The sequence below is a fragment of the Prionailurus bengalensis genome, chromosome D3, assembly GCF_016509475.1.
Source record: "Prionailurus bengalensis isolate Pbe53 chromosome D3, Fcat_Pben_1.1_paternal_pri, whole genome shotgun sequence".
NCBI lineage: Eukaryota > Metazoa > Chordata > Mammalia > Carnivora > Felidae > Prionailurus > Prionailurus bengalensis.
The window spans coordinates 5,216,053-5,234,697 of NC_057356.1; the positions used below are offsets into that span (position 1 = coordinate 5,216,053).

The 18,645-nt window shown below is 58.1% G+C and overlaps 2 protein-coding genes across 3 annotated transcripts in view; both read left to right on the plus strand.

Annotated features, from left to right (window-relative positions):
* Positions 1-18,645, plus strand: part of DHX37 (DEAH-box helicase 37) — a 27,355-nt gene continuing 8,710 nt past the window's right edge. Inside the window, exons 1-15 of one of the 2 annotated variants that reach the window (XM_043557314.1) lie at positions 1-233; positions 3,759-3,928; positions 6,233-6,345; positions 7,800-8,130; positions 10,006-10,154; positions 11,181-11,273; positions 12,920-13,016; positions 13,914-14,027; positions 14,208-14,309; positions 14,554-14,668; positions 15,847-15,942; positions 16,127-16,209; positions 16,911-17,058; positions 17,668-17,744; positions 18,081-18,313. In XM_043557314.1, the coding sequence (XP_043413249.1) occupies positions 128-233; positions 3,759-3,928; positions 6,233-6,345; positions 7,800-8,130; positions 10,006-10,154; positions 11,181-11,273; positions 12,920-13,016; positions 13,914-14,027; positions 14,208-14,309; positions 14,554-14,668; positions 15,847-15,942; positions 16,127-16,209; positions 16,911-17,058; positions 17,668-17,744; positions 18,081-18,313 (2,027 nt within the window). In that variant the 5' untranslated portion in view covers positions 1-127. The remainder of the gene's footprint in view (positions 234-3,758; positions 3,929-6,232; positions 6,346-7,799; positions 8,131-10,005; positions 10,155-11,180; positions 11,274-12,919; positions 13,017-13,913; positions 14,028-14,207; positions 14,310-14,553; positions 14,669-15,846; positions 15,943-16,126; positions 16,210-16,910; positions 17,059-17,667; positions 17,745-18,080; positions 18,314-18,645) is intronic. The other variant, XR_006293840.1, reaches the window with a different exon arrangement.
* UBC (ubiquitin C) overlaps positions 17,258-18,645 on the plus strand; it is a 26,462-nt gene continuing 25,074 nt past the window's right edge. Inside the window, exons 1-2 of the mRNA XM_043557318.1 lie at positions 17,258-17,261; positions 17,486-17,489. The gene's annotated coding sequence lies outside the window, so the exon portion shown is untranslated. The remainder of the gene's footprint in view (positions 17,262-17,485; positions 17,490-18,645) is intronic.

Below are 18,645 nucleotides of genomic sequence, written 5' to 3' on the forward strand. Positions count from 1 at the left end.
CTCTCGCGAGAGTGCAGCCCGGAAGTCTCGCGGCCTGAGCCTGGGGCCTGGGAGGGAACCCACGTGGGCTGGGTTTTGGGGTGCGCGGCTCCCGCAGCCGGCCGTTAACCCTGCCGGACCCAGCGCCATGGGGAAGCTGCGCCGGCGCTACAACGTCAAGGGGCGCCAGCAGGCGACCCCCGGCCCCTCGAAGGGCCCCCCGGAACCGCCCCCCGTCCTGCTGGAACTAGAGGGTAAGGCGTCCGGGACGGGGGCTGGGTTTCGGGGAGGGGCCGAAGGGCTCCGCGACTCTGGGGCGGGGGGCACCGGGAGGAACCTCCTCTCAGATGATCCGGGGAAGGGGAGACAGTGACACTATGGTTTTAACGGTGAATTTGGGACAGACCCGGGGCTTGCTCCTTTATGGGAGTCCGGCCCTAGTTTATTACTTTCTAAAGTTTTTTTTTAAGTAATCTCTGCACCCAGCGGTGGACTCGAACTGAGGACCTTAGCTGAGATCCAGAGTCGGGTGCTCTTCAGACTGAGCCGGCCAGGTGCCCCCACCCCTAGTTTAGTAGTATGGGGGAATGTGGGCAAGAAAATAAGGTAATTCCCTCTATTCCTATGGCTGTTTTATAATCTCCTTGCCAGCGACCCCCGAATAAGTAAGTATGTTTAGCCCAGACCTGTCTGCTCAGCTCCAGGCTGCTTGACGTTTCTGCCCAGACTCCTTTTTAGTAGGAGCTGCCAGGACTTTAGGAGACATAAGGGAAGAGGAGATTTAAGGGAAGGAAAAAAAAAAAAAAAAAAAAAAGAATCTGCCCTGCTGAGCCTATTAGATGCTTGTGGGAGGAAACAGGCAAAAGCAGACAGGTAAAATATACAGGATGTTGCGTGGGTATAAATACTGAGGAGATAAAGCAGAATGGGTGTTTGGGTGGGTTGCAGTGTCCCATCGGGTGGGCGGGGAAGGCCTCACTTAGAAGGCGTTGAGTCAAGGCCTGAAGGCAGCCAGAATGGCTGAGTGGAGGTGAAAGAAGAAATGGGGGCAGGATCATGTAGGGTCCGCGGGGTGGGGTCGTGGTGAGGACTGTGGCTGGGGCAGGGTTTAGAGCGCCAGCGGGACATAGGCTTATGCGGTAACAGCATCTCCGTGCCTGCTGCGTAGAGAAGCAGTAGAAAGTTAAGTTGAACCAGGGTGGTCGGTTAGGAGCTTGTTCATTCGTTCACGCAGGGAGCAGGTGAGCTGGTGGTGGTCAGGCCACGAGGAGCTCGCAGGATTTGCTGGCTGAGCGTGCGCAAGAACACTGATGTCGAAAAGGACTCCCGGGCGCTGGGCCCAGCCGGTGGAGAAAAGGCAGGGTGGGCAGCTTGGGAGACCCAGAGCCATGTCTGAGATATGAGTGGTCTGGGGGGTCCTGTTCCATAATCCAGGCGGCCAGGGTAGGCAGGCAGGTGCTTGAGAGAGGCCGTTCCTGGGGGAGATGGCAGTTTGGAGTCATCTGTGAGTGGATGGGGTTTGTTCATTTCAAGTCCAGGCTGGATTAGCTCACTGAGGGGGTGAGTCCTGCCCTGGAGAAGGATATGGGGAGGAGAGCTCTGGGGCGTGTGGTTGTGGGTGCCGTGGAGGGGGACTCACCATCTGCATCAGATGTTCCCAAGGGGTCAGGGAGGGAGAGAGGGACCTCTGGATGTAACAGGGAAGCTGTCCATGACCTGGATGGGGCCCCTTGTGCAGGAGAGGTGAGACGAAGTGACTGAGTCCGTTCAGAGTTGTCTCGCAGGCTCCTGAAAAGGATGCGGTCCCAGGTCGGACTCACCCAGCTGAGTGCCCGTGCTCCCTGAGGTCCAGCCGAGTTAAACATCAGGAAACAGTGGGCCTACGCTCTGGAGATGGACAGAGGGAGAGCAGGGCCGCTGGAAAGGCCTGTGTCCCTCGACCCACGACCTGGCCTTCTGTTCTGCACTCTCGTTGGGCCTGAAAGGCAGTGAGGTTACCAGACAGAATTTTAGGGTGGGAATCTGGAGCCTGAATTCCCTCCTGAGAAGTTGCACGGATAGGCTGGGGGCTGACCAAACCGCCTAACATCTCCATGCCTCAGTTTTCTCATCTGTAAAACGGATCCAGGAGGAGCAGTCGTCCTACCCCCGTCGGAGTTTTGGAGGAGGTGATTGGAGCAGGGGGGGCCTGAGGTCTCTTGGACCCAAAGATTGGGGAAGGTTCTTTCCCACCTCAGGACATCTCCAATTAATCCCCGCCTTCCTGAGGGGCCAAGAGGAGGCTTCTAAAAACATCCATCACATCGCCTGCCTTCAAAGAGCCTTCCCCGACCACTGACCTAACATCGCCACCCGCTGCCTGATTTTTGTTTTTATCACTTCCCTTATTATTATTTTTTCTATAGTACTGTGGTTCTCAAATTTTTGGACCGAGGACCCTTTTACGTTCTTAAAAACTGAGGGTCCCAAAGTGCTTTTGTTGGTGTGGCTTCTATCCATCAAAACCAAGAAATTTTGAAACCAGTATATACGAGCACACGCTTTTTCAGCTGTGAGAGCAGCTACACGTCCCACGATTTGGAGCCTCTGGAAAATGCTTGCTGTACGCTCTTTTTTTTTTTTTTTTTTTTTTTTTCTTTCTCGCTTTTAATTCTATTTTATGCGAGAATTGCACAGTGGATCACTTGCACTGCTTAAAATTGTCTCGTTCTCTCCTACGTTTTGTGATACAAGGCAAGATGGACGAAGCCAGAGGAACTACTGAAAGTCAGGGCCCCCACGGAACGCGGGAGAGGGGGGGCCACAGCAGGTTGAGTTGAAGAGTAATGTATGTGGTGGCCGAATTTAGGTCTAGATTGTATACTTGCAGACTGTGACATTTATTTTTTTTTTTAATTTTATTTATTTATTTATTTTTTTTACCATTTATTTATTTTTGAGACAGAGAGAGACAGAGCATGAGCAGAGGAGGGTCAGAGAGAGGGAGACACAGAATCCGAAACAGGTTCCAGGCTCCGAGCTGTCAGCCCAGAGCCCAACGCGGGGCTCGAACCCACGGACCGCGAGATCATGACCTGAGCCGAAGTCGGATGCCCAACCGACTGAGCCCCCCAGGCGCCCCCAGACTGTGACATTTAAAAGTAGGTATGGTACATGGGGCGCCTGGGGGGCTCAGTTGGTTAAGGGTCTGACTTCGGCTCAGGTCCTGATCGCACGGTTCATGGGTTCCAGCCCCACGTCGGGTTCTGTGCTGACCGCTCAGAGCCTGGAGCCTGCTTCGGATCCTATTTCTCTGCCCTCCCCAGCTTGTGCTCTGCCCCCCTCCCCCCCAAATAAATAAACATAAACAATTTAAAAAATATAAAAATGAAAATAGATATGGTACAAACTCAGTACTTAGTCCCCTGCGTGTCTGAGGAGGACGTTGTACCAGTGCTCTGAAAATAGTTTTGACCTCACAGGTCTGCCGAAAGCAGGCCACATTCTGAGTGGAGCACTGCTGTCCCGTGTACCCTCCCTCCTGGCACCCGCTCTCCTCTGCCTTGACCACTAGGGTGGAGGTGCCCTGACCCGCGTGGCGGGTGCTGGGTAGGCATGCTGAGTGAACGGTGGTGGGCCCGCACCCCCGGTCCTTTGGGGGTGCTCAGGGGGCTCACACAGGGGTGGGGAGGCCACATGGAGCCGCCCCGTACCGAGCCGGTGGCGTTAATGTTGACCGTTACTTGGCCTCCCGAGTCTCCGGTCCCTGGGCCAGGGTTCAGGCAGGTGTGTCTTTCCAGATCAGGGCACGCTGAAAGGAGTTGACGCAAGCAATGCGCTGGTTTTGCCGGGAAAGAAGAAAAAGAAGTCCAAGGCCCCTCCCCTGGCGAAGAAGGAGAAGAAGCCTCTGACCAAGAAAGAGCGGAAAATGCTGCAGAAGATCTTAGATCAGAAGGAGAAAAAGAGCCAGGTACGCCTGTTGTGGCAGGGTCTGAGCCCGGCCCCCCAGACTGCGGAGGGATGGGGTCTGTGTCCCCCAACTTGATCTCTTCCTTGGGACTGTCCCGTAGAACTTTCCGGAATGCGGGGCGTGCTTTGTGTCTACGCAATCCCATACAGTAGTCACTAGGCGTGTGTGGCTAGCAAGGTTGAGGAATTGAATTCTTTATGTGATTTAATTAATTTAAATTTGAATGGCCTCCCCGTGGCTGGCCCTTGACTGACACCGCTCCAGCCGTCTCAGTCTCTGTCTGGGACAGACTGACGGGCCCAGGTTTGTTGAGGCCAGCTGTCAGCGCAGAGCCGGATGTGGGGCTCGAACCCACAAACTTGAGATCATGACCTGAGTCGAAATCAAGAGTTGGACCCTTAACCAACTGAGCCACCAAACCTCTACAGAAGCAGAGAACCTAGTGTAATGGACTCATGTGTCCTTGTCACCAGTGCCAGCGGCTGCCAGCCCAGAGTCCCCTCGTCATCCCTCCTGCTGGCCAGTTTCCCACTTCCGGGGTCAAAGCCTGGGAAGCATAAGTCTGTATTGGTGTCCGGGGCTGCTGAAACAGGACCGCAAACTGAGCAGCTTAGGGTAGAGTTGTATTCTGTTGTGGTTCTGGAGGCCGGAGTCTGAAATCAAGGTGTCGGCAGGGCCTTGCTGCTTGTGAAGCCTCTAGGGGAGGGTCCACCAGCTTTGGGTGGCCCCCAGCGTTCTTGGCCTGTGGCCTCATCTGTCCAGTCTTGGCCCCTGTCTTCACGTGGCTGTCCTCCTTGTGTGTCTTGTAAGGACACTTGCCTTGGGATTTAGGACCCACCTGGATAATCCAGATCTCATCCCAGGATCTTTAACTTAATTACATCTGAAGAGACCCTTTCCCCGAATAAGGTTGCATTCTGGGACAAGAGTTATCCTTTGAGAGGGCAGGACACCATTGTGTTTATACATAAACAGTTTCAATTGTATCTCTAAAATAAGGGCCATTTAGAATAACGGCAAGAGGGGCGCGAGCATCCGACTTTGGCTCAGGTCATGATCTCACGGCCAGTGAGTTCAGGCCAGTGAGTTCGAGCCCCGCGTCGGGCTCTGTGCTGACAGCTCGGAACCTGGAGCCTGCTTTGGATTCTGTGTCTCCCTCTTTCTCTCTGCCCCTCCCCTGCTCGTGCTCTCTCTCTCTGTCTCTCAAAAATAAATAAATGTAAAAAAAAAAAAATTTTTTTTTTTTTTAAATAACCCGCAAGGCCATTAGCCCACCTAAATTTTTTAAAAATATCAACTTTCCCTAAATGGTCGAATTTCCAATTGTTTCATAAATGCTCCCCTAGCCCACCTATTTATTTTTCTTTCTCTCCTCCGCCCCCTTGTCATTTATTTGTTGAGGGAAATCAGGTTGCTTGTCTGCGGTTTCCCACAGTCTGCGATTTTAAACCTTCATCTCTGTGGTGCAGTTAAACACACCCCTCTGCCTCCGAATGTCCTGGAAATGCTATCTGGATCTGAGGCAGGGATCTCACTGTTCTGTACATGCTTTTTCCTCTCGTTGATTGCAAAATACGTAGATGGGAGCACATATAAAATGCACGTTTATAATTTCAAGAAGAAGAAAAACTCCTGAATGGTTCCTCAGCGGAAAGAGGCCAACTGTCCCCGCCTCCACATGCTGCTTTCTAGAAGGTGGCACAGGGACCGCTTGCCATATCACACAAGAGTCTCCCCTCCCTCTGACACAGCAGGGGAGCCCCGCTTTGTACACATAAACCCTCCTTTATTATACGGTCTCCCGCGGATGGGCATCTGGATGGTGGACAATTGCTTATGACACACAGTGATGCAGAGAGAGCCTTGGGGTAGACAGCCACCCCAGCTCACGTGAATGTAAGGCCCCCGGCCCGTGATGCACTTATAATCGGACGTTTGGTTTAAAAAGCCTAGACGTTAGCGCAGCCGAAATCTGACGTACGGTCTCCCTTCCTTTTTTTTTTTTTAATTTAATGTTTTAAGTGATCTCTTTTTATAATTCTTAAATTTTTTTTAAAGTTTATCTTTGAGAGAGTGTGAGCAGGGGAGGGGCAGAGAGAGAGAGAATCCCAAGCAGGCTCCCTGCCGTCAGCACAGAGCCCGATGTGGGGTTCAAACTCACGAACCGCAAGATCACGACCTGAGCCCAAATCAACGGTCAGATGCTTCACCAACTAAGCCCCCCAGGCACTCCCCAGGTCTCCCTTCCCTTCTGAAGAGAGGGTCGCCCTGCCACATGTCTGACACTGTCATTTCCTTCCCCAGCGAGCGGAGATGCTACAGAAATTGAGTGAAGTCCAGGTCTCAGAAGCCGAGCTGAGACTCTTTTACACCACGTCCAAGCTGGGCACTGGGAACCGCATGTACCACGCCAAAGAGTGAGTCGGGTGCCCCTCCTGCCAGGGCCCCCGGGGGCGGCCTCACAGGTCACCGAGCCTTCCGGGTTGAGCGTTAGGAGGAAAGACGCCTGCAGTGGCCCCCGTGCTAACACGCCTCCGCCGCGTGGGGCCTGGGCGCTGCTGATTCCCGCCCACACGCGCAGACCTTCTCACTCATGCGGGGTCCTGCGTGACCTGTTCTTCCAGCTCTGGCCCAGACGATTAGGCTAGACGTCGCTTTCAGGTGATCAGGGATTCGGTTCAGCTTATTTCTGAGCGCAGAAGTGTGGCCTTCCGGGTGTCACAGGTTTGGTCCCTTCTGGAAGCTGGAGAAGCTGTTCCTCCCCTCTCCCCCGGCTTCGGGTGGCTGCCCGCCATCCTGGGGTTTCCTTCCTTGTAGATGTGACACCGCGGTCCCCGTCTCCGCTGTGTCTCCCGGCACGTCTCTCTGTCTTCCGTGGCCTTCCTCTGTGTCTGCGTCTTTTCTTTTAAGGACACCCAGGCATTGGGATTGGGGCCCGCCCTGATCCAGGGTACCCTCATTTCACCTGAATTACATTTGCAAAGACCCTGTTTCCAAGAAGGTCACATTCTGAGTCTCTGGATGTGAATTCTAGGGAGACACTGTTCAAGCCAATACCACCCACATTCCAAGATTTAGACCGCAGGAGTCGGGGTGCACCTGGGTGTGCTGAGCATCTGACTCTTGATTTGGGCTTTGGGATCGAGCCCTGCATTAGGCTCTGCTCTGAGCTTGAAGCCTGCTTAAGATCGTCCCTCTCCCCCTCCTCCTCCCTCCCTCTCTCCCTGTCCCTCTCCTTCTCCCTCTCCAATAAATAAACATTAAAAAAGAAAAGTTGATCTCATATTAAAATCCAGGTTCCCGCCTGGTCCTGTGCCACACCAGATGGCACTCTCACAGGGCAGCTGACCCTTAGATGGAGCCCATGCGCCTCCCTCCCCCCCCACCCCGGCCACAGACCCACGGGACACGGCTGTCTTACTGTCAGCCTGCTCCCTGTAGGCCTTGTGCATTTATGGCTGCTCTGAGTGCAGACTGTCCCAGGCTCTTCTCTAGGCCCCGGGGATAGAGAGTGCACACAAGTAAAATAAGAAGTAAGCTTCCCTTAAGAAGCCTGCGTTCTCATCATGGGGAGATGGCAATAATCAAACGAATACATACGTGTCTAGTGCTGGGAAGCACAAGGCACAAAGTAATGCAGGGAAAGAGGATGGAGGGAGATGGGAGAGTCTCCCTGATGGGTGACATTTGAGTGAAGTGAGGGAGCACTTCTGCATAGGGAGTGGGAACAGCATGTGCAAAGGCCCTGAGGTGGGAAAGGGGGGTGTCCTTTGAATCCCGGCTTCTGAGGGGTGTGTCGCAACACAGAGCTGCCTCAGGTCGACCGGCCCACCCTAGGGCTTTCGTGCCTGACTTCTGGCCGTGCTGGCAGGAGGTCTGACGAGATCGAAGCCCAGGGGCAGAAGATCAGCAGCCTCAGCGGGGCCCATCGGAAGCGCCCCCGCGAGGAGGCAGAAGATGAGTCATCCGAGTCCTCGGTGGAGTCTGAGCCCGATGAGGCCCCTGCCGCCGAGCCCGTGGAGGAGGCTGGTGCGGGGCCGCCACCAGCTCCACCGGGGGCAGGGGCCGGGGGCCCCGGCTCCAGCGGCCAGCCCTCTCTGGCCGCGACATCATCGGTACCTCCCGCAGCAGCCCCCACCGTGGCCAGGCCCCCAGCGAAGCCCGCCGTCTTCATCCCTGTGAACCGCTCCCCCGAAGTGCAGGTTTGCTGCTCCGTGTCTGCGACGGGCTCTGAGGCTAGCGTGGTGGGGGGCTGGGGGTGCGGGGGCGGGGGGGGCATCCTGTGCCTCGAGCGGGTGGGATCCCTCCCATGCGCCGGTGTCCTCGCCCAGAACGGGAGCAACTGTGCCCTCCTGTAGGGTCGGCGTGGAGACGTGGGCGGGTGCGTGTGTGGACGAGCCGACTGCAGGCCGGCACGGGGTGGGGGGGGAGGGCAGCAGACAGCGCCCCCCCTGTTGTGAACGGAGGAGGCTGGGTGCCAGGAAGGGGGAGAGCAGGAGGGCCTGGGGAGGCATCTGGGGCAGGAGCTGGGAGACCAGCAGGAGCGGAGGAGAGGGGGCTGTCCCACACTGAGAACAGCAGGAGCTAAGGCCCTGAGGCAGGAGGCCCCCTGGGTCCTCGCGGGGCTGTGGCAGACCGCACGCTGTGTTGTAGAAACCGGAGGGATGCGACCAGCTCCTTTCTTTTAATAGAAAAAAGAAAAAGAACAGAAAATATCAGCACAGCATTCTAAGTAAGCATCAGTACTGTTTATTGAAACCGGGATTTCAGTTCGTGTGCTCGGGTATAATTGGGGCGAGCTGACGGCTCTGAGGAACCACCCGGTGTGCCCCTGGGTTCATGCTACAAAGATTTGCTCGTAGGTGCCATCACATGGCAGCTGCTGGTGTGAGAATCTCTTCACTCGGTCCCTGCGGGCCCCGGGCTGCCCCCGCCCCAGCTTCAGCCCCTTTCTTTCTCCGTGGCTTTTTTCCACACATGTTCCTAAGCTGTTACGACAGGTCAACCACCTGTTTTGATAAGTGATATCATATCACTCGTCTCCCTGCACTTTGATTTCTTGGTCAAGTCAGTTTCACGTTTCTGAGATTTATTCGTCCATGTTGGTGCGGTAACCGAAGTCCCCCTTATTCTGGGTGGTTTTCCCCCGCTGCTCTCGAGTATTCCGGCGTGTGACTAGAGCACAGGGCACGTATTCTTGCGAGAATTCTTCACATGCACGCAACTTCCTCTCGGGCAGTGTCGGCAAACTGTAGGTCACAGCCATGACCGGGTCACGAGATGACCAGCACTCTTGGTTTTGAAACAAAATGGAGTAGAATAGAAACGGAACAGAATGTTTTAAATCCGCACTTAGCATGCTTCACGTAATGAAAGTGTGAGCCGTGGGTCGTAAAACTTCTGCAGTATATGATAACACCGGATCCTTGAACAACGGGGGCTAGGGGCTCTGCCCCCCTCGCGGTCAGAAATCCACGTGCAGCTTTTGACTCCCCCCAAACTTAACGACTAATAGCGTACTGTTGACCGGAAGGCTCAGAACACAAAGCAGTTGGTTCATACGTGGTTTGTATGTTATGTGTGTCATATGTTTTCTGTATCCTTAAAATAAAAGTAAGCTAGAGAAAGAAGATGTTACTGAGGAAATCGTAAGGAAGAGAAAACATTTATAGCGTTGTACTTTTTTTTTTAAGTAATCTCTGCAGCCTCCATGTGTCTTGAACTCACGCCCGCGAGATCATGCTCTACTGACTGAGCCAGCCAGGCGCCCCTAGTCCCGTACTGTACCGAAAACAGTCCGTGCGTGAGGAAGCAGAGCCCCACAGTTGTTCAGGGGCCGGCTTTGAGTGCTGGGCTGTCCCCGAGGACACCCGCTCTGGCACGGGAGGACCCCACAGGGTCTCTGTCCCCTGTAGCTGGGCCTCACTGGCTTTGCTAGGAGGGCTCACGGCATCCACATGCCCACGGCCACCTTTATGGAAACCACGTCACCCTTCGCAGTCTCGCCGATCCCCTCTGCCGTTCTGCGGGGCAGCCCCCCCCCGATTCCCCGAGCACTGACTTCCTCTCTTCGCCAGGAAGAACGGCTAAAGCTCCCAATTCTTGCTGAGGAGCAAGTGATCATGGAGGCGGTGGCCGAGCACCCCATCGTCATCGTGTGTGGTGAGACCGGCAGCGGGAAGACCACGCAGGTGCCACAGTTTCTCTACGAGGCAGGCTATACCAGGTGGGGGCTGGGGGCTGGCCCCTCGGGCGACCCCCGAAAGTTACTATGAGTGGGAGCTCCCAGGGCCCTAATCCAGGCTCCGCCGTTGGTATGCTGTGTGGCTTTGGGCAAGCTGCCTAACTTCTCTGGGCCTTGGTGTCCTCCCACAGTCGTTGCACCCACTTCACACGGGTGTCGTGTGCACGAAATGAGAGACTTTGTGTAAAATGCTTAGATCAGCCTCTGTCACATGGGGCGGTGTGTTTATGAATGTCGCCTCCTGTTGGCACTTTTGACCCGGGCGTGTCACAGGTCCCCAAGACCACCCCGGGTTCATTGATTTGCGAGGAAGGCTCACGGGACCCAGCGTGTAGTTGTACATGTGAGTGCGATTTTTTAGAGCGAAAGAACACAAAACACGATCGGCAGAGGGAAGAGGTGCACGGGGTGAAGTCTGGGAGAACCGGGCACAGGCTTTCTGAGCCCTTTCCCGGGAGAGTGACACAGAAGCAGTCCGTGTAAAGAGCTGTCACCAGACGAGCCGAGTAGAAACTGAGCGCCCAAGGGTGTCTGTTGGGGTCGGACCCCCTCTCCCTGGCACCTACCCAAGTCCCAGGCGCCCAGAAGGAAAGCCAGTGGTCAGGATGAACCACGTTGTTGGTACAAACAGTCCAGGCACGGAGAGCCCCCCCCTTATCAGGATCGGGAACCCTCCGGGAATTCGGATCCCAGACACCAGCCACTCCCGACCCAGTAAGCAGACCTTTCTAAGGGGACCGGCCGTGGGCTTCTGTGCTGCCTGTCGTCCACCGTCCCCTTGGCAGGTCCTGTGACTTGCAGAGCACTTGCTCTGGGCCAGCTCCAGCCCAGCCTCCCGTCCGCAGCTGGCTGCTTTCCCTTCCACTGTGACTCCCACAGCGTCTGTGTGCCTTGTCACCTGTAGGGAGGGCCACTCCGTACGTGGAGTCCTGACGGGGAACCGTGTGTGACCGTGGGACTGACAGGTGGGGCCGAGCACTGCTGATGTGTCTTCTCTCCCTCCCACAGCGACGACAGCATCATCGGCATCACAGAGCCCCGCCGCGTGGCTGCTGTGGCCATGTCCCAGCGGGTGGCCAAGGAGATGAATCTGTCACAGCGGTGAGGGCTCTGCGTCCTGGAGGAGGGAAGGGGGTGGTCCCCCGGCTTGGCCCCGGGCGCGCTGACCAGGAGGAGCAGAGCAGCCTCGTGGGCGCTGTCCGTCTCGAGGGTGCTGGGTGGGAGCGTTGCTTCTGCGTCCGAGCGGAGGGGCTCCTCCCGCAAGAGGGCTTTCCGCCCTCTGGACGGCAGGAGCTTCCTGGGGAGGGGCCACAGGGCAAGGACGAGCCCGCCAGGCCCTCAGGCTCACTCCGTGCCCAGTGCCCTGAGGAGACCGCGGTCCTTTCTGGGGCTCGAGGGCGGAGCAGAGTGGCAGGTGGCCAGACGCCGGCAGGCAGTGATTACTGCTTGCCATGGTCCAGTAGTTCTGTCTAGGCAGGGCTCCCGAGTTCGGGCCCCTGCGGGCGGCGAGGCTTTAGGACTCCATGTGGAAAACCGAACAAAGCAGGCAGAGCGCCCGCTTGAGGGTGGCTGGGGCCGCGTTTATACCGCACACGCCTGGGCCTCGGCCCGCACCGGGGCATCCAGGTTTGAGGGGGTAGCATGTCTACTGGGCCTAAAATTGAGAAAGTCTCCTTCATCTGCCCTCTCTCTGAATATTTACTGAGCGGCACCTGCTGTGGGCCGGCCCGGCCCCAGGTCTCGGGACACGGTGAGTGAGACAGAACGGCCCGCCCTCCTGGGACTGGCGTGCGGGTCGGGGAGGCTTGTTGCGTGTGCGTGTTGTGGGGGCAGGGTGCCCCCAGCGTGTTTCCTGTGGATTGTTTCAGACAGTCACAGGCACAGACAAGCAACCGTGGGCATCTCTGTATTTCTCCTCTTCGACTTGTACGTAAACGATTCATATTGTTCACCCCTTCTGAATCTTTCCCGTTGTATTTGATGGTATGTGTTGAAAATAATACATACAAAGCTGTCCTTTTTGGTCACCATTTTTAACTTTTTTAAGGGAATGTTTATTTTGAGAGAGAGAGGGAGAGCAGGAGAGGGGCAGAGAGAAGGAGAGAGAGAATCCTAGGCAGGCCCCACGCTGTCAGCGCAGAGCCCGACACGGGGCGCGATCACACAAACCGCGACATCGTGACATGAGCCGAAATCAAGAGTCGGACACTTAACTGACTCAGCCACCCAGGCGCCCCCTCTTTAACTTTTTGTGGAAGCTTTTAAGCACACACGAAAGTAGAAAGCGTAGCGAACGAGCCCCCGTGGACCCGAAACCCAGTTCGGTGATGGTCAGCTGGTGGCCAACTTGGTTCTGACCGTGTGCTCTGCACCCCAGGGGTGCAGAGCTGCTCTTGGAGAATTGCTTCCTCGGGGTTTCTCTGTTGGGCTGGAAGATCAAGGCTGTATTTCATTTCTGTGCGAGAAGACGCTAGAACAGTTTCAGCGCCCTCACCGTGACCGAAGCCCTGTGACACTCTGGAGGGCCCTCCGGCCCCCGTTGTCTCTCTTCTGAACAGTTGTTCACCGTTGGTCGTTCAAATTGCGCTCCGACCGAGGTCCGCGTTCAGTCGACCCGTTTTTCAGAGGGCGGTGACGGCCCCTCCGCGTCACGCTGGCGACAGGCCTCCGTCGTCCGCCTCCGTGTGGCCACGTGGCTGCAACCAGTCGGGACCTTACCTGCCCTGAGCCGGAGTCTGTCCCTGCAGGGTCGTCTCCTATCAGATCCGATACGAGGGAAACGTGACCGAAGAGACCAGGATCAAGTTCATGACAGATGGCGTGTTGCTCAAGGAGATCCAGAAGGTTGGTTGCTCGTCTCGTCTCCGGACGCAAGGCCGGCGAGCATGGGGCGGGCAGCTCGAGTGCTTGTCATGCCACCCGCTGGCACGGCAGCACTGTGTCACCTTGGGCAAGTTCCTTCCCCTCTCTGAGCCTCGTCTTCTTGATCTGCAAGCCGGTACCTTCCTCACGCGGTTGTTTTGAAGCAGAAGTTGTACGATGCGTGAACGCGTCTCAGCGTAGCGCCTTGTAGGTGCTCGTTACGCGGGAGCTCGTGTCGTTAGGATTTGGTTCACAGACTTTGTGCCTCGGCCACACGCGTGTTGCTCCTTGCTGGCTGTGTGGCGTCCACCTGGGCAGAGGTCTCTGGGAAGGGCAGAGGTGACGCCTGCCCCCTCTGCCATGAGGCCGGCCAGGGTCACCCAGGGAGGTGGCTGTGAATGCGGTTCCGGTGTGGTTGACTACGGCTCCTCTCTGTGTGGGAGACGCTGTCCCAGTGTCCTCGGTCCTACCCGCCACCCCCTCGTTCCCTTGTCCTGCATGTCCTCTCTGCTCTTCAGGCGTCTGGATTTGGTAGCTCGCCTCTAATAAATGGTAGCTGCCCGTTCTCCAGCAATTTCTCTGCCAGGCACCAGCCCCCAGGCTGCGTACTTTACAGATGGTGTTTGTCACGGAAACCTCCCTGTGACCCCGTGAAGTGGGTCCTGTTGCCCCGTTTTACAGATGGAAAACAGACACGGGGAGGTGAAATAACTTGCCTGAGGTCACAAACCAGGACACCCCCCCCCCCCACCCGGGCCAGTGCTCCCGGATCCGTGCCAGCTGTGAAGGGGGCTCCTGGAGCGGGAATTCTGGGGTGTGAGTGATGCCGGAGTGGCTCGGGCCCAGGCTGGCGGGCCTCACCACGCCCCCCCTCCCCAGGACTTCCTGCTGCGGAGGTACAAGGTGGTGCTCATTGACGAAGCCCACGAGAGGAGCGTGTACACGGACATCCTCATCGGCCTCCTGTCCCGCATCATGTCTCTCCGGGCGAAGGTAGGGCGGCGGAGTGGTGGGGGTCAGGTGAGACCGGGTCTCCTGAGCACGGGGTCCCCCGGGCCCAGGGGCAGGGCTGTGACTCTCGGTGTGAGCGGCCCTCCTGTGATTCCTCCCCCTTGGAGTCCTGGGTCCGGCCGTGTTACCCTTCCGTCCATCACCCCGTCTGCCCTCCCGCAGAGGCACCTGCCGCTGAAGCTGGTCATCATGTCGGCCACGCTGCGGGTGGAGGACTTCACGCAGAACCAGCGGCTCTTCGCCCGGCCGCCCCCGGTCATCAAGGTAGCGCCTGGGTCAGCGTCTCGGGCCGGCGAGGGGGGAGCGGGGCCCGTCAGCTCCCGCGGCGGGACGCCTGGTCTCGAGGCCGCTCCCGCAAGGCCCCGCTCTGCTGGTGGAGGCCGAGACCGGGAGGCCTTGGGGAGCTGCTCACGCTGAGCGGAGAGCTCCGGGGTCGCAGGGGCCAGGGACGGAGGAGGCACCGAGCTCAGCCCACCGCCCCCGGTGCCTCTGTGGGCGTGTGTCCCAGGTGGAGTCCAGGCAGTTCCCGGTGACGGTGCATTTCAACAAGCGGACGCCGCTGGAAGACTACAGTGGCGAGTGCTTCCGGAAGGTCTGCAAAATCCACCGCATGCTGCCGCCAGGTGAGGCCCCGGCGGCGGGCGAGGCCGGGTCTCCCCTCCGGACCCCGGGCCCCACCTCCCCGCGCTGGCTCTTTCCTGGTGGTGGAGCGTACACGAGTTGGACCATTTGAACCGTTTTTGAGTGTATAATCCGGAGGCGTTTAGCGCCTTCCCAAGTGCAGGCTCCCCTCGCTGGCTCGCTTCGCTTGATCGTACTTCGCGGCTGCTGCACTTTGACGAGTTAGGGTTCGTGGCGATCCTGTCTCAAGCCAGCCGATCGGGCCGCTTTTCCGACAGCACTTGCTCCCTTCAGCGTCCGTGTCACGCGCTGGCGATTTCCACGGTATTTCAGACTCTCCCCTGTACGTTTCCAGTGGTCTGTGAGCAGTAGTCGCCACTCCTGAGAGCTCCGGTGACGGTTAGCAGTTTTTAGCGATATTTTAAATCGAGGCATCCGCGGCGTCTTTTTAGACAGTGACGCCATCGCGCGCTTAGTAGGTTACAGCGTAGCATAGGCGTAACTTCCGTGTGCACAGGGCAACCCAGCAACAACTGTGACACTCGCTTCTCGGTGGTCCGGGACCAGACCCGCGACATCTCTGAGGTGTGCCCGTGCTGTGCGGCCGTCCCCACCATCCACAAGGGAAACTCTGTCCCCATTAAACACTAACTCTCCATCCCCCTGTCCTGGCCCCTCCCCCCGTTCTGCTTCCTGTCCCGACGCATTTGTCTATTCCGGACATTCTGTACAGACGGACTCGTTCGATGTGTGGCTTTTGTGCCTGGCTTCTTTCACGTAGTATTGCTTTTTTGGGGTTCGTCTGTGTGTTTTCTGCCGTGTGGACGGACCACACTCTGGTTGTCCATCCACCAGCCGACGGACACTTGGATTGTTCCATCTCTCGGCTGTTGTCAATGGAGCTGCCGTGGGTATCTGGGGACAGGTCTTGGGTTGCGTCCCTCTTTCCCGGTCTCCTGGGCTAATGCCCACGAGTGGAACAGCCAGGTCGTGCAGGGGCTCTGTCCAGCTCCCTGTCACATGTCCTCTGTGTGGGAGGCAGCTGCTGCTGCATGTCTCTGTGGCTGAGTCCTGCCGTGACTGGCTCTTCCTTACGCCCAGCTCCTGGCAGGTGGTAGTCGCTAAGTAGATGTTTCTCCACGAATGACCGGGTAGCCGAGGGATCTGGTTCTTTTCGCAGGGGGCATCCTGGTGTTCCTGACGGGGCAGGCAGAGGTGCACGCGCTGTGCCGCAGGCTGAGGAGAGCCTTCCCACACGCCAGACGCAGGCCTCCAGGTACCCCGGCGGCACTGGGCCCCGAGAGCCTCCCTGTATGAGAGCCGGCGCCTCGCCCGCCCTGCCGTTCCCCAATAAATGGCCAGCAGTGCGGTGGCCTTGCTCTGGACGGTGAAGAACAGAGCCCCGGTAACCCGCGTGTGGCCTCGAGACGTGTCCCTGCTGAATCTGCTCCTTCTTACAGAAAAGGAAGATCAGGAAGATTCAGTAGAGGAAGTGCGGAAGTTTAAGAAGTCAAGGACAAGAGCGAGGAAGGCCCGGGCAGCGGTATGTAGAGGCTCATGGGCGCCTGGGGACTCTGAAGCTACCTTCTCTGGTGGCCAGTGGCCCCATGGCATGTAGATGCCAATGTAATTAAAACGAAATAAAAATAAGGTTGTTTTAATTGAATTCTGTCAGACGCATTTCAGGTGCTCAGTAGCCACCTGGGGCTGCTGGCGACCGTGCTGGGTCCAGAACATTCCTGCCGTGGAAGAGAGTTCTGTTGGGTGGTGCTGCCCTAGAGGCCTCAGGGTGGGCTGTGATTTGAAGGTTCCCTGTGCTGTGGGCCAGGAAGAAGTTTCTGGAAGGCCAGCCCTGAGGCCAGGAAGAAGCTTCTGGAAGGCTGGCCGTGAGGTCCTGAGCAGGGCCTGTGAGGATGTCTGGGAGGGCAGGCAGAGCAAGGGTGCGGAGTCCCACACAATGTCGTTGTGGTTCTGGGGGCGACCGCGTCCTTACTGGGGGGTCACTTGCTCCCGCCCGCTGCGTTTTGGACCTGCCGGGCGGCGTCATAAGTCCAAGTGTAGACTGGTCCTCACGGCAGCCCGTTGAGACAAGCTCTGTGGTCGTGCCGGCGTTGAGGCGAGGAAGCGGGCAGAATGGTTGTGAGGGCTCACAGGCAGTGCTGGGCCTCGTTCTTGGACGTGCTCGTCTTTCCTGCCTGTGACCATGTCTCCTGCAGCTGGGGTTCTGCTGTCTTCTTTGTCTAGACGTTGCCGCAGATCAGTCTGGACAGCTACTCGGTGTTGCCTGCAGGCGAAGGCGACGAGGACAGGGAGGCGGAAATGGACGACGAGGAGGAGGAGGCCCTGGGCTCCGACCTTGACCTGGACTTGGGGGACGACGGGGCAGACGGAGGTGTGCCCTGGGCAGGGCCCCTGCTCGCGCTCCCTGGGTCATTCACTCGGCAGGGGTCTGCAGGGCGCCCGCGGTGTGCCAGGCCCCGTGGTTAGGCCCAGACTTGTTGGTCTGGAGCTCAAGAGGGCCGTGCTTTGTGGCCACCTTGCGCCTGCTGTTTGCTGACTTCCTGTAGCTGCCTGCAGACAGACCCTCCGATGTCTGTAGTGTCGACTGTGATGGGCATGCCACCCCCGGGCTCAGCTTTGCTGGGTAAAGGCGGGCCTCGGGGCTGGCTAGGGGTGCTGCCCGGTCCCAGGGCCCCCTGTACGGAGATGGGCCCACGGCCTTGTGGGAGCCCCGGGGGCACCCAGCCGGCGGTAGGGCTCGTGGCCAGATTCTTCCCAGCAGACTCTCCAGCGGGGTGGGCGTCCCCCCCTTGGAGGAGGGTCGTGGGGCCTGAAGAGCCTCCAGGAGCCTCTCAGACTCAGCCCACACTGTGCTGGTCTGGGGGGGTGGGGGGGGGGGCGGCGCCTGGTGGCGGGTGCAACAGTTAGGGGGACGCGGGGCAGCCTGAGGTGGGCTCCCGCGGGTGGCGGGGAGTACCAGCCGGCCCTGCTTTCCGTGCAGGTACACAGCCGGATGCGTCACTGCCCCTCCACGTGCTCCCGCTCTACTCCCTGCTGGCCCCGGAGAAGCAGGCGCAGGTAACTGTGGGCTCCTCCTGGCCTCTTGGGGACGCCTCCGAGGGGCACTGAGATAGGGGCAGGTCAGGCCCGGGGCTGTCCTCCTCCTCAGCAGTTAGGTCAGCACCCCCAGATGGGAGAGGGTGTTGGGATCTCCTTGGAGGACAGGAACGCGTACCTGCGTTTGCACTGAGCAATGTCGCGGCCGGAGGCAAGGGGAGGGCTTGTCCACCTCGCCACCCGTGGGCCCCCCCCCAGCCTGGCCGATTTCTCTGGGGTCAAGAGCCCCACGTGTCTGTGCCACCAGCTCTTTCCTGATTCCGGTGTTTTCCGGCCTCTGCTCCCTGACAACCCCAGGTCTTCCAGCCTCCCCCGGAAGGGACACGGCTGTGCGTCGTGGCCACCAACGTGGCCGAGACGTCCCTCACCATCCCGGGCATCAAGTACGTGGTGGACTGTGGGAAAGTGAAGAGGCGTCACTATGACCGCGTCACTGGTGTGTCCTCCTTCCGAGTCACCTGGGTGTCACAGGCCTCAGCCGATCAGCGGGCGGGCCGAGCGGGCCGGACGGAGCCAGGCCACTGCTACAGGTGGGACTCCCCTGGCCTCTCCAGTGACGTTGGGGGTCCCTCTACGGCAGCCACCACTGAGGAGCAAGGAAGGGGGCCCCCGCCCCAGTCTGGAGCGAGTGCCGTGCCCCCCTGGGGACGGTCCTTGGGGTGTCGTGCAAGCCCTTGTTGGCTCTCAAGCGCTCAACGTGCTTTCTTTATTCTGACCCTTGAGCGATACTTATTTTTAGCTGTTTTGTTTTCGTTTTATCTTGATACGGCTTTGCGGAGGTACCGTTAACGTACCGGAACTTTGACAGTTTTGAAGCATGTGCTTCTCTGGTATTGGGTGTTCTCAGAACCGTGCAGCGGTC